General features: G+C 41.6%; 1 protein-coding gene across 1 annotated transcript in view; it reads right to left on the reverse strand.

Moving 5' to 3' along the window:
- Positions 1–328: 328 nt before the first annotated feature.
- LOC107380675 (mitochondrial intermediate peptidase) overlaps positions 329–13,118 on the reverse strand; it is a 46,900-nt gene continuing 34,110 nt past the window's right edge. Inside the window, exon 19 of the mRNA XM_015951975.3 lies at positions 329–558. Within this exon, the coding sequence (XP_015807461.1) occupies positions 458–558 (101 nt within the window). The 3' untranslated portion in view covers positions 329–457. The remainder of the gene's footprint in view (positions 559–13,118) is intronic.

The following is a 13,118-nucleotide window of genomic DNA, read 5'->3' on the forward strand; positions in this document are numbered from 1 at the left end:
GACAGACAAAACAGAGGGAGCGGTATTAACTCAGCCCAAACAATGACAGTATGACAGGAAGAACAGATTAAGTGTTCCTCTTGCTCATTTGAGCAGGAAAAAACAATGTTCTGCTGCCATGTGGGCAGAAGAATGAGTCTTAACAAGCAACATGATGATAATCTAATTAAAGCATAAGGACAAAAGGGAGAGGCTTCTTAATGATATTGAATAACAAATGTGTGTTCAAGCACTAGTTAGTAATAAAGCTGCTAAAATGTAATTAACAATGAGACGAGGCAGCCCAGAGCAGATGAAAACAACCAGTGCAAAACACAAACCACACATGGGGAGTTTCATGATTTATAACTAATCTTCCATTCTCATTCAATTATACAGACGGGAACATTCAGAAAGTATATTAAATATGTGTACAATGATTAAAAAAACATGACGTGAAGTTAGTTCCTGTCATCTTTCAGCTCTCAGAGTCCAAGAAGAAGGTTTCAAAGTTCGGGTTGAGCTCGGACACCAGAGCGTCCACAAAGTCCTCTATGGTGGGTCGTCTCTGCAGCATCCCTGTGTCACACAAACAGAGCAGCTGCTGTTAAGTTGGTAAAGAAACTTTTTTATGTTCATCAAATCCTTCAACAAAAAACAATCAACTTTGGCTTAAATGGTTATTCAATTGGCTGAGGGTGACATACAGTCAGGTCCAAACATATTGGGACATCGACACAATGCTAATATTTTTAGCTCTATACACCACCACAATGGATATCAAATGAAAAAAAAACAAGATGTGCTTTAACTGCAGACTGCCAGCTTTTATTTGAGGTATTTACATCCAAATCAGGTGAACGGTGTAGGAATTACAACAGTTTGCAGATGTGCCTCCCACTTGTTAAGGGACCAAAAGTAATGGGACGGAATAAGAACCATAAATCAAACTTATACATTTCAATACTTGGTTGCATATCCTTTGCAGTCAATTACAGCCTGAAGTCTGGAACACAGACATCACCAGACGTTGGGTTTCATCCCTGGTGATGTTCTGCCAGGCTTCTACTGCAACAGTCTTCAGTTCCTGCTTGTTCCTGGGGCATTTTCCCTTCAGTTTTGTCTTCAGCAAGTGAAATGCACGCTCCATCGGATTCAAGTCAGGTGATTGACTTGGACATTGCAAAACAGTCCACTTCTTTCCCTTCAAAAGCTCTTTGGTTGCTTTTGCAGTATGCTTTGGGTCATTGTCCATCTGCACTGTGAAGCGCCGTCCAATGAGTTCTGAGGCATTTGGCTGAATATGAGCAGATAATATTGCACACTTCAGAATTCATCGTGCTGCTTTTGTCAGCAGTCGCATCATCAATAACTACAACAGAACCAGTTCCACTGACAGCCATGCATGCCCACGCCATGACACTTCCAACACCATGCTTCACTGATGAGGTGGTATGCTTGAGCAGTTCCTTTCTGTCTCTATTGGGCCATTCCCATCTGTACCGGGTCGGCCCGGGCCGGGTAGCCCCAGTCGGCCCCAGCCTGGCCCGGTTGATTCCACACATCCTTGCCTTAAGCCCATGTGGGCTGATTCTACCCACCAATCAGAGGCTTGCTCTAATGGAAGGTGTGAATGGGCTGATTCTACCCACCAATCAGAGGCTTGCTCTAATGGAAGGTGTGAATTTGCTGTCGGCAAAGGGCGTGTTGGCCCTGGTCGGCCTGAAGCAGTACCCCTCGGGAAGAGGGCCGAGAATGAGCCTTGGTTGGCCCGGGAAAATTCCAGGCCACCCAGATATGTAAACAAACTACGCTACCCGGCCCGGGCCGACCCGGTACAGGTGGGAATGGGGCTTTAGCTCTTCTCTTCCCATCACTCTGATACAAGTTGATCTTGGCCTCATCTGTCCATAGGAAGTTGTTCCAGAACTGTGAAGGCTGTTTTAGATGTTGTTTGGCAAACTCTAATCTGGCCTTCCTGTTTTTGGGGCTCACCAGTGGTTTACATCTTGTGGTGAGCCCTCTGTATTCACACTGGTGGAGTGTTCTCTTGATTGTTGACTTTGACACAGACACACCTACCTCCTGGAGAGTGTTCTTGATCTGGCCAACTGTTATGAAGGGCGTTTTCTTCACCAGGGAAAGGATTCTTCGGTCATCCACCACAGTTGTTTTCCGTGGTCTTCCAGGTCTTTTGGTGTTGCTGAGCTCACCGGTACGTTCCTTCTTTTTGAGAATGTTCCAAATTGTTGTTGTGGCCACGCCTAATGTTTTTGCTATCTCTCTGATAGGTTTCTTTTGTTTTTTTCAGCCTAATGATGGCTTGCTTCTCTGATAGTGACAGCTCTTTGGATCTCATCTTGACAGTTAACAACACAGCAACAGATTCCAAATGCAAATAGCACACTTGAAATGAACTCTGGACCTTTTATCTGCTCATTGTAATTAGGATAATGAGGGAATAACACACACCTGGCCATGGAACAGCTGAGAAGCCAAATGTCCCATTACTTTTGGTCCCTTAACAAGTGGGAGGCACATATGCAAACTGTTGTAATTCCTACACCGTTCACCTGATTTGGACGTAAATACCCTCAAATAAAAGCTGACAGTCTGTAGTTAAAGCACATCTTGTTCGTTTCATTTGATATCCATTGTGGTGGTGTATAGAGCCAAAAATGTTAGCATTGTGTCAATGTCCCAATATTTATGGACCTGACTGTAGAAAAGTGAGCCGGTATGGCTGAGTCCTGGGAACGTCTGTTTTCAGAGCCCGCCTGCCAGCTCATGCGTAGAGGACTCCCTTGCCCGCTTTACAATTCAGCTGCAAACTCACTTTGAAGTCAGTTCATTTCCCCTTGTGTGGCTGCCAATGTAAATAGGCACCCTCCCCCTCCTCCTTTCCTGCATGGGTCACCTCCAGTCACCACACTCACACACTCAAACACACACACACACACCAGCATGTTGGCCCTGACATGCATGAACAGAACTAAACTGTGCACACATTTAGTAGATTTTATGCTGCTGCCACCCTGAAACACATGCAGCAGGTAGAAAGTGAGCACAGGCTGCATGAGAACACTAGAAAAGGGGATAATCATCTCGTCTTACCCAGCCGCCACACCCTGCCTCAAGGCTACAAAACAATACCAAAGAGCAGCTGACTATACAACACACTAAGGTCCCTGAGAACAATGAAATCTTACCAGAAATGACACATGATTTTATTCTGTTACACTGTTATGAACAGCTCAATTAACTGAGCTCCATCTTAAAGAGGTTGACATTTGTGTTTCCAGCTGCATCTCAGCTCAGATTGTGATAGAAAAATTATTTTAAGTTCATTTTAAACCCTAAATTTTAGTACAAAAAGGCTCCACTATTCTTGGGAATAATGGGAATGCCATCATGAGCGACTGCAACCACTGTGGTTTTGCACCAACCCTTAGTCCCTTAAGAGCTGGTGGCATTTGTACCTCTGGAAAACAAACAGTACAAGGATCCATCTGTTGCACTGGTGCCTTCTCAAAAATAGGGCAGGTACATCAGGAAAAGTTTCATTCATTTTTCCTGTTGTATCAGGAACGAATAGATCAACAATTAAATTCTCAAAAATGTATTAATATCATTGCTATTTTATATTGAGAATAAAAACTTTCAAATTACAGAGCATTACAGCCGATAGACTCACATCCAAAGACAAGCAAACATAAAGTAACAGTCGAATCCCAAGAGTTAAAAAAGTATCTGGACTTCTCTTGTTTGACTGACGAGTGATGATAACAAATATGATGGTTCTGGGCCTGAGTTTTTGCATTGAGGCTTATGAGGATTGGATCTAGAATATTTTTGGATCTGATGAGATAAATGGCTTGTATTTGTATATCACCTTCTAGAGTCCTACAAACTCCCAAGGCTCTTCTAAACACAACAGTCATTCACCCATGCACGCACACATTCACACACTGATACTGAAGAGCTACAATCAGTGCCTTTACATGCAGCCAGTAACCCTTTTAAAACCCGAATATTCACAATAACCCGGTTCCGCAGGTCCATGTAAACACCGCCAGAAACCCGGATATGCTCATAACCGGGTTTTTAAAAACCCGGTTGCTACACCTGGGGTAACCCTTTTCTAACCCGAATGTTTGGTCGTGTAAACGCATATCGGGATATCCCCATTAAAGCGTGTGTTCTGCGCATGCTCTGTTCGCAAGGAATCTTGGTCTTTTGAGTAGCGACACATCTTGTATGCGCCAGAACTCCGGAAGTAAACAACAAGTTGGGAGCAAAATGGCGAGTCGCGGCACAGCACCACACTTTCGGAGTGACGAAGAAACTAAAGCGCAAACAAACGCGGTCGCTATCTCTTCCGAACTGGGAAAAATGTTGTTGTTTTCACGGATACCGGAACGAGAAGAACCGGAAATGACGCATATTGCGTCTGGACGTAGTCCACACGTCCTGACGCTACCCCAACGTCCGCATTTACATCGGGTTATGCAAGTTAGGGGTAACTCTTTCTATTCGTGCTTGTAAACGGGTTATTCTGATCAACTCAGAAACCCGAATGCCGACCGTAACCCGATCATAACCTGGATATTGGCTGCATGTAAACGTACTCATCGTAGCCACAGCTGCCCTAGGGCGAACTGACCGACATCAATCCAGGTTGAATGGTAAGCTGGGAGTTTATCCTAGTTTACATGTGTTTAAGGAGCCTAAAGCCTGCCGCACACGAGAGCAAACTGCTGAGCTCACATGATTCCAAGATGGCAGCCCCCAGTCAACATGTCAGAAAAAAATTGAAATAAAAACCCAGAGACTGGAAATGGAGGAAATGCTTCTACTTTTTTTGTTGATGAAGCGTCGCTGCCACTGTCATTTCAAGGTTAGGAAAGTATGGGTACGGTGGCTGGAAAGAAGGGCCAGGCAAGGAGTTTATGCCAATCTACTACTTTGGTTTTCTGATGCGCATGTAAACACACCAGCTGTCCCGATGTCCACCAGACCCTCTGACCAACGCCAGCAGGCAACATATGTTATGTGTCTTGCCCAAGGACAACAACTGCTACAAACTTAGTGGGACTCAATCCCACAACTCTCCAGTTACAAGACAGGCACATAACTCCTCTGTCACCGTTGTCCCTTCGCTTCTTTGAGTGGTTTGACTCCAACTTGAATTTGTGGCTGAATCAAGATCAAAAACATTGGTTTTCCTGTGCAGTGTTGTGCCTGAATGAGGTCATTGAACAATCATTCACAAACTCGATCATATTTTAATGAACACAAACTTAACTTGTTCGTATTTTGTCTGATGAACATTAAATTTAGTGTGCTCATTCAGGCGTTAGTGAAAGTGTTTGTGAATGGCACTTTCTCCCCGTCCCCCCGTATGCGATGACGAGCAAATCCACTTTTTGTCATGGAGTTGGCAGGGAGAACAAACTACACTGAAGTGAGCCGTGTTAACCCACTCTGGCCCGAGCCGATTTTGCCTGAGTAGTGTTTGGAAAAACAGCTTTAGTCTGGTTCTTGCTTTCTTTGCTTTGCCTCCAAAGACAATACTCTGTTCATTTAAGTTCCTGGGTCCACCATGATGCCAACAAAAACAAAAATTACTTCTTTGTGTGCTTTTTATTGATGGTTAGCGAATTGAAAAAGCTAACTGCTAGCCTATTGTATGAGCTACTGGCACATTAAAGCTGTAAAGTAGATAAAGACCCCCGCACTACTGCCTACTCTAACCACCAGAGTTGTTTAGTGCAGTTTCTGGCCTGAAGAGAACTACAGAGTGTTGTCCCATGTGAAGCTGCTCAAGTTTATGGCTCAAGAATCACAGAAACCAGTTTTAAAGCAATAGCTTAATGTGTAGTGTTACTTTAACAACCAAAATAATCTACCTAATTATTGGTTTTAACTTGGTCTGTTTATTGGTGACAAAGTTTTTTGAGATATTTTGCAGTTTCACATTAATAGCATTAGTAAGTAGTAGTAGTTTTTTTATTTCAAACAAACAAACAAACAAAACATACAGAATTTAAAATAGTCGTCCTTTTTTCTTCTTCTCTGCTTAAAAAGGAGTAGGCTGAAGTTGAAACTTATATGTCCCTAACCCTCTTATACATATTATCCTTTACTTATAATAATATAATATACCAAACTTAACACAAAACCACATTAAAACAACAAATAGTACAGATCACCAAAACAACCAAACCACAAAGGGAAAAAAATCACATATCTTTTAACAATTCATACGCAAACTTATTTCTCTTTAGAATAAAAGACAAACAAAATAAATAATCTATTTTCTTCTCTATACTTTTTTTATAATATGCTTTTTAGAATTCATTTTAAACAGGTTTATATTTGTACTTACTTTCATTTCTTCTTCTAAGCTGTTCCATAATTTAACCACTATTATAGTGATACACATACTTTTTAAAGTTGTTCTAACATTATGTATGTTTAAATTTAGTATCTCTCACAAGTTATATCCTCCTTCTCTCTCTGTAAACAGTTTCTGTATTTTATCACGTATTAATTTATTTCTTACCTTATATATAATTTGTGCTGTTTTGTATTTAACCAAGTCCTGGAGCTTCATTACCCGTGCTTCAATGATAAAAAGTTCATTTGTGTGATTCCACTATCCTGCATTGGTTATTAATCTAATAGCCTTTTTCTCCATTGTTGTTATTGTTTGTATGTTTGTTTGTTGTAATAAATACTGAATTACTTCTCAACAGTTTGTATGAACTTCATCTTTGTTTTTTTTTCAAAACTATTTCAGAATCACTCCTCAATTCATTCCGCCTCTTGTGGTTCACACCAGCAGCCGTTGTGGAGATACGGTAACAAGTCTTTTAGCATGCTTGATAGTGTTTCAGCCAGCAGAGCCATATATGAGCTCCTGGCCAGACATGGAGGACAAACTAGAGCCAAACTAAACATACGCTGTGCTTTGTATCCATTGTTGCTGGAGCCTAAGGACAGAGGCTTTGCCGTGTGAGTAAAGGTTTCCATTTCCATTTACAATGGTGTTGACGCAGCCACTGAGGAACGGGCCTTCTACCCATTACAGTCATTGCAGGGCCAGCATCGTTAGCCAACGGAGTCTGAGTAAAACAGCAGGTGTTAAAGGAGACAGGCAAAGCTGTGAGCAACAATGGAGCAACTGGCAGTTAAGCCACTTGCTCAAGAGTACTTCAAGAGTGCTTGCTAAGCTAGGGAACTGCAACCCCAATTCACTGCTCTAAACCAGTTTGGGACAGAAGAGACATTTTCTCATTAAGAAATGGAAACTCTTGAAAAAGTGTTGTGCTCAGCCTTTTTCTACAGTTGTTATAAAAAACGGGGCTTTACAGTTCACATGAAGGAACAACATGCAGAGAAAAGTAAGTTTATTTCGGGTGGTGGGAGATGGGTATCTGTGAAATGAAGACCTTTGTGCCTTCTAGCAGCTCTGGGTCGTGGTAATGACAGCTCTGGGGACAGGAACTCTGTAGAAATGATTCAAAATCATCATCCTGCCAACAGCTACTGCTGGATAACTGTACCAACCATCTCAGTTACTGCCCAGGATGAGTTTTATTATCACTGAAAAAAGCACAGGGCGTAAACTATGATGACCTTTGTGCCGGTACAGCTGAAAAAAAGAGAATATATTGAAAACCATTTAGTAATAAATCACTCATTTCAGAAAGTGAAACTCATTTAGTCTAAGTGATATGAGTGAAATACACCGTCTGGCCCAAAAAAGTCACCGCTTGGATTAAACTAAACAAACAGGTACAATACTCATAAGGGATAATTACTGCACTTTCAGTTGGGGTATTTAACCCCAACTGGCGCAATGAGTTGCTTCACATAAACAACCATGTGGAAAGACACATCTGGTTTAAAAGATGTTAGTCAATTTGAGAAGGGTCGCATCATTGGACAGAACAGAGGAAACATCTTAGGAAGTTGCAGAAACGACTAAAATTGGGTTAAGAACGGTCCAATGCAGTTGGAGTGGAAGTTGAGTGGAAAGGAGAAGTTTTGTAGGAAAAGACCCTAAACCTAGCCGCAAGGAGAGACATCAGACCCAACGATGCACACAACGTGAAGGCTGCTATCTAAGCAACCTGGGCTTCCATTACACCTCAGCAGGGCCACAAGCTGATGGCCTCCATGCTGCACGGCATTAAAATGAGGCCTGAACAAGTATTGATGCATCAAAAGGAACATTTTTCAGAAGCCTGACTTTCTTGATTAAAATATCTCTTATGATCTCATGAAACATTCTAATTTTCTGAGACACTTGGGCTTTCTTTGGCTGCAGCTAAAATCATCAAAATGACAATAAATAAAAACGTGAAATATTTCACTCAATGCATAATGAATCTATATGATAAACAAATATCACTTAAGTGCGTGACAAAAATATTGAACTTTTTCATAATTTAAACTTTTTGAGACCTGCCTGCAATTTTAATTTAAAAAACTCATAAAAACAAACAACTGAAATCTACTCAAGTTCTATGACCTGTTTTACAACATTTCTATAGATATTTTCCATGAACTTTACATCTTTTGTCATGCTGACTGTTCATGATTTAATTTGTTGCTTTAACAGGTCAATTACACCACAACATGTAGCGACAAATCATTTCTCATTTACATGGGTAGGAGATAACCTGGTCTGCAGCCGAACCTCCTCCACAGGTGTCATATTTCCTGTAATTGTATTATTCATTTAGTCTAAGTTACAATGATCTGGCAAGATTATATGATCTCTCACTTCAAAACGCATTTCAAGCTGCTTCAGTAGCTGTTGTAGTTTCAAGACATGTCAGAGTGTGAAAAGCAGTTACCTCTGTTGGGCCTGGAGGCAAACCAGAGGCTCACTGCCTCTGTAATTACACCTTTGAAGTTCAGGAAGTGTTTTCTACAAAGCACACTTCAAACAACGCTAAAAAACAAGCAGGACATGGATGATGACAAACACTGCGTTGGCAGGCTCTTTATTGAGTGTGAACTATCACAAAAAGGAAAAAAGGTAAGTTGCGTTGTACTGAAGTTACTCTTTAAACCAACTGAAAATCTGTAGTTATTTATATGGATCCAAGTTAATGCCCCCCCAGCTTAAAAGCTTGGACCTAAAAGTGTTTCAATGTACTGTAAGCCTTTAATGAGTTCTGACTGTAGTTGGTCACATGCATTAGCCACCAAAAATTATGCAAGATCATCTATTGCAGGTCTTTTATTTGCAGGATTGCACAATAAAATACACCACCATCCAAAGGACACAAATTGGAACAAACAGGGTACAGGAGAAATGGGTGAGTGCTGTACCCCGGTGGTCTGCCCTCACCTTCACCTTCTGCAAACCTCACCAGAGATTTTTCTTTTACAATTGGAAACTGATCTTTGAGCCTTTCATCTGGGTAATAGCACACCTTTGGGGGGCTAAAAGAGCTTCTGCACCTGCTATCCAGAGCTGTGCCTCCACCACTGAAGCTGACAAAATAAAACCTAGGGAATTAAATATTACTACTTTAGATCATCCAACCCATATTTGTGCAGATGATCAAAAAAGATACATCTCAAATAGGCCATTCCCAGCTGTACCGGGTCAGCCCGGGCCGGATAGCCCCAGTCGGCCCCAGCCTGGCCCGGTTGATTCCACACATCCTTGTCTTAAGCCCATGTGGGCTGATTCTACCCACCAATCAGAGGCTTGCTCTAATGGAAGGTGTGAATTTGCTGTCAGCAGTGGGTGTGTTGGCCCTGGTCGGCCTGAAGCAGACCTCTTCCAGAAGAGGGCTGAGAATGAGCCTTGGTTGGCCCGGAAAAATACCAGGCCACCCAGATATGTAAACAACCTACGCTACCCGGCCCGGGCCGACCCGGTACAGATGGGAATGGCCCAAAAGCTAACGGTGTTTAATGCAATGCATCCAGATTCGTTTGAAATAGCCATCAAGCCTTGGGATGACTCAGAACTCAGAACTGGATGCAAGTTCAGGATAGCGATATCTACTAGGGATGGGTACCTTTGACATTTGAATCGATCCGGTACTAATTCCCGGTACCTACGAATCGATACCGGTACTTAACGGTACCAATTTTCGATACTTTTGAGTGTTTATTATTTTAATTCTCTTTTATAATTAAATATATATTTTTCTCAATATATAACAATATTTGATAAATATCACGATAAATAACATTCAACTGTTTGTATTTTAACATCGTCCTTGTAGTTTTATAAGCTGATAATTAAACTGAAGCAAACATCTTTACTGTGAACTAAATTTACTGTGTATCTTCATTCCTTTTGCAGTCTTTTTTCATTTGATTTTTCCTACTGGGAAGTTAGAATTTCCGAGGAGAAAGCGAACGCACCATTAGCTGATAACAATGGTAGCAATGGAAGCTAACATACCAAGCTAACGTTATCTTAAACAGTTTATTTAGCTGCTGGAGCAGATTAAAACAATGATGCCTCACACTTAGATCGTTGTCACTGGTTTCGGCTTCACCCGTCACATTTAGTAAAGTGAAGCCAAACTTTAGAGCGCATTCATGTTCTTCTAGTCGGGAATTCAGAGTTCCGAGGAGAACGAGAACGCACCATTAGCAAAACGGAAGCTAACATATCAAGCTAAATATATTTACCTACCGGAGCAGATTAAGATGAGGATGTCTCACTTAGATTGTTGTCGCTGGTTTCATCATCACCCAGTTACCCATCACATTTAGTGAAGTAGACCCAAGCTTTAGCCTGCGTTCTTTCTACCATGCTGCTCTGTTTACAATTGGTTCGCAGTGAGCGACGACATTACGCTCTTGCGCAGCTGTCTTGGCAAGTTCTCGTTATGATGGACGGGTACCGAAACGAGGCACCGTTTGAAATGACGTGAATCGGTGCTCGGTCGGTACTATGGAATTCGGTCGGTACCTTAAAAAGTACTGAATTCGGTACCCATCCCTAATATCTACAGATATTTGATTAACACCTGAGCCCTCATTCATCAAACGTTTGTAGAAATATTCCTATTTACCTTCCTAATAAAATACGGTCAAAATCCTGATTTATGAAACATGCGGTTGCCAATCATACGCATGTTTCTCCGCAATCGTCTGATGATAATTCCCACCTGTGCGTACTCAAATGCTCATTTCTGTTCACAGTCATTTGCAAACAGAAATATCCTCAATTAACCATATTTGGCACACAAAAACTGGCTGCCAAAGAGCAAAAGACCTAGCCTGGCCAGCCATGCCAATGCCTTCCTTATGGGAAGCAAAGGCCCTGGTAATGCTCCCATTCAAATAATCCCACCCCCTGAGAATTCTAACCGAGCCAATCAGCAATGAGCAGCATACGTCACACAGTGCGATACTCATGTTCTCATAAACAACGAAGACGGTACCTGAAGCGGAGTTCACTGCGGCTCTTTCCTCTGTTCTAAATGACTTGGACATGTCTTTAAAACCACAACAGAAGCGCTAAAAGCATTTCTTCTAAAGAAAGATGTTTGTACCGTCACCAGACGTCTTCTTTGACAACAGCTAAAAAAATTACAGTGTTGCGCAATACAGTCATCATTTCCACCGTTTTTCTGATTGGTTATTTTTGAGCTAGCTAGTCCCACCCCTCATGGTGCTCTCTGAGTAACCAGACTCGTCCTCTGTGTAGAATAGACAGAGGGCGAATCTGGCAGGCCAGACAACAAAAGAGGCAAACAAGTTGCAAAGGTTATAAACGCGGTCGGGACAGAGCAGAGGTCCCCATCAGAAATAATGAAAACATCGAATACAATAAATCGTAAAGTAACGTTTAAGGAGTTTTCTGTTTAGAGTTGGTTTTCTTTGGAAAATCTGAGAGTGCAGTCTCTTCTGATATGTCATTCAGTCTGGTTACCTTGACAACTCATGTATGATTGGGGAGCAGAGGAGGTCCTGGGTGTTCTTGTAGTCATAAAATAGAATATGGACTAGAATCAGATTTGTGTGGTTTGTCTGTCGCTTCACAAAGGGTCGATTTTAGTTGCCAATGGCAGCGAGCGGTTGGATTTAAAGTGACGACTTTTGTCGTCAATGGCAGTTAAGGGGTTCGATTGGGGGTTTAACCACCAAATAGTTCTGTAGCGCGGCTGTGTCTGCAGCTTGCCACTCCCCCAGGGGATGGGTCAGATGCGGAGAAATAATTTCACCAGTGTGTGATGACTAATGGGACTTTAACTTTACTATTAAGTATTAAATTATATTTTAGAGAATTCTAACAGATTTTTTTCATTTAAATGAAAGAAATACTAGTGCAGATAATAGTTGTTTGCTACGTTTACCACTGGCTAATATAGCACTAGCTTGAATGCTAAATCAGCCTGAAGTACTGTAAGCTCAAAGCCGACTGTGGAAGAGGAGTGGAATGAAAAGGGATTTTATCTTTTGTGTACTGGAGCTAATGATTAGTGTAGCGTTTAACCTCACGCCATGTCAGCCTCTCCTTTAAAAAGCAGCGGAAAACTCACCTGTTCAGGCTGGCTTTTGTGTGATCTTTGGTTGGTTCTTCATCACTGCTTTCTCCTCATTCTGTTCTTTCTACCAATTCTGCCTTTCCCAGGACCCACTCTATTTGTTTTCTTTTTCCCTTTCCTCACATGTTTTCAGTCAAAGTTTTTACTTTTCTTGTCTTTATGTTTTGAAAAAATCCTTTTTCTTTTTCATTTTTGTTGTGAAGCACCTTTTCCAGTCGGAAATGGTATGTTTGACTTTTCTGATGAGGTTGGTCCATGACCAGGTCATGTGGGGATAGGACAAGGGGCCACAAATTGCAACAGGCATGCAAATGTCACAATTCAATCACTAGGTGTTTTAATTATGTCTTAAATGGTTCACAGTTGACCTTAGTTTTATTTACAGTTCTGTTGCTGAACCCCTTGTGAAGTTGTCTCCTATTTCTGACTCACATCAGAAGACTCAGGACCAGAGGGTTGCAGGTTCTGGGATTATTCTGAGAGGAAATCTGTTAACATGTTCAAATTCCAGCAACACAACATGGAGACTCACACAGAAACCAAGAACCCTCTGAAACCCTCTGACTAAAAAACTGAAACAGCATGTCACCTGTAAAGGTT

The sequence above is a fragment of the Nothobranchius furzeri genome, chromosome 13 (genome assembly GCF_043380555.1).
Source record: "Nothobranchius furzeri strain GRZ-AD chromosome 13, NfurGRZ-RIMD1, whole genome shotgun sequence".
NCBI classification, from domain to species: domain Eukaryota; kingdom Metazoa; phylum Chordata; class Actinopteri; order Cyprinodontiformes; family Nothobranchiidae; genus Nothobranchius; species Nothobranchius furzeri.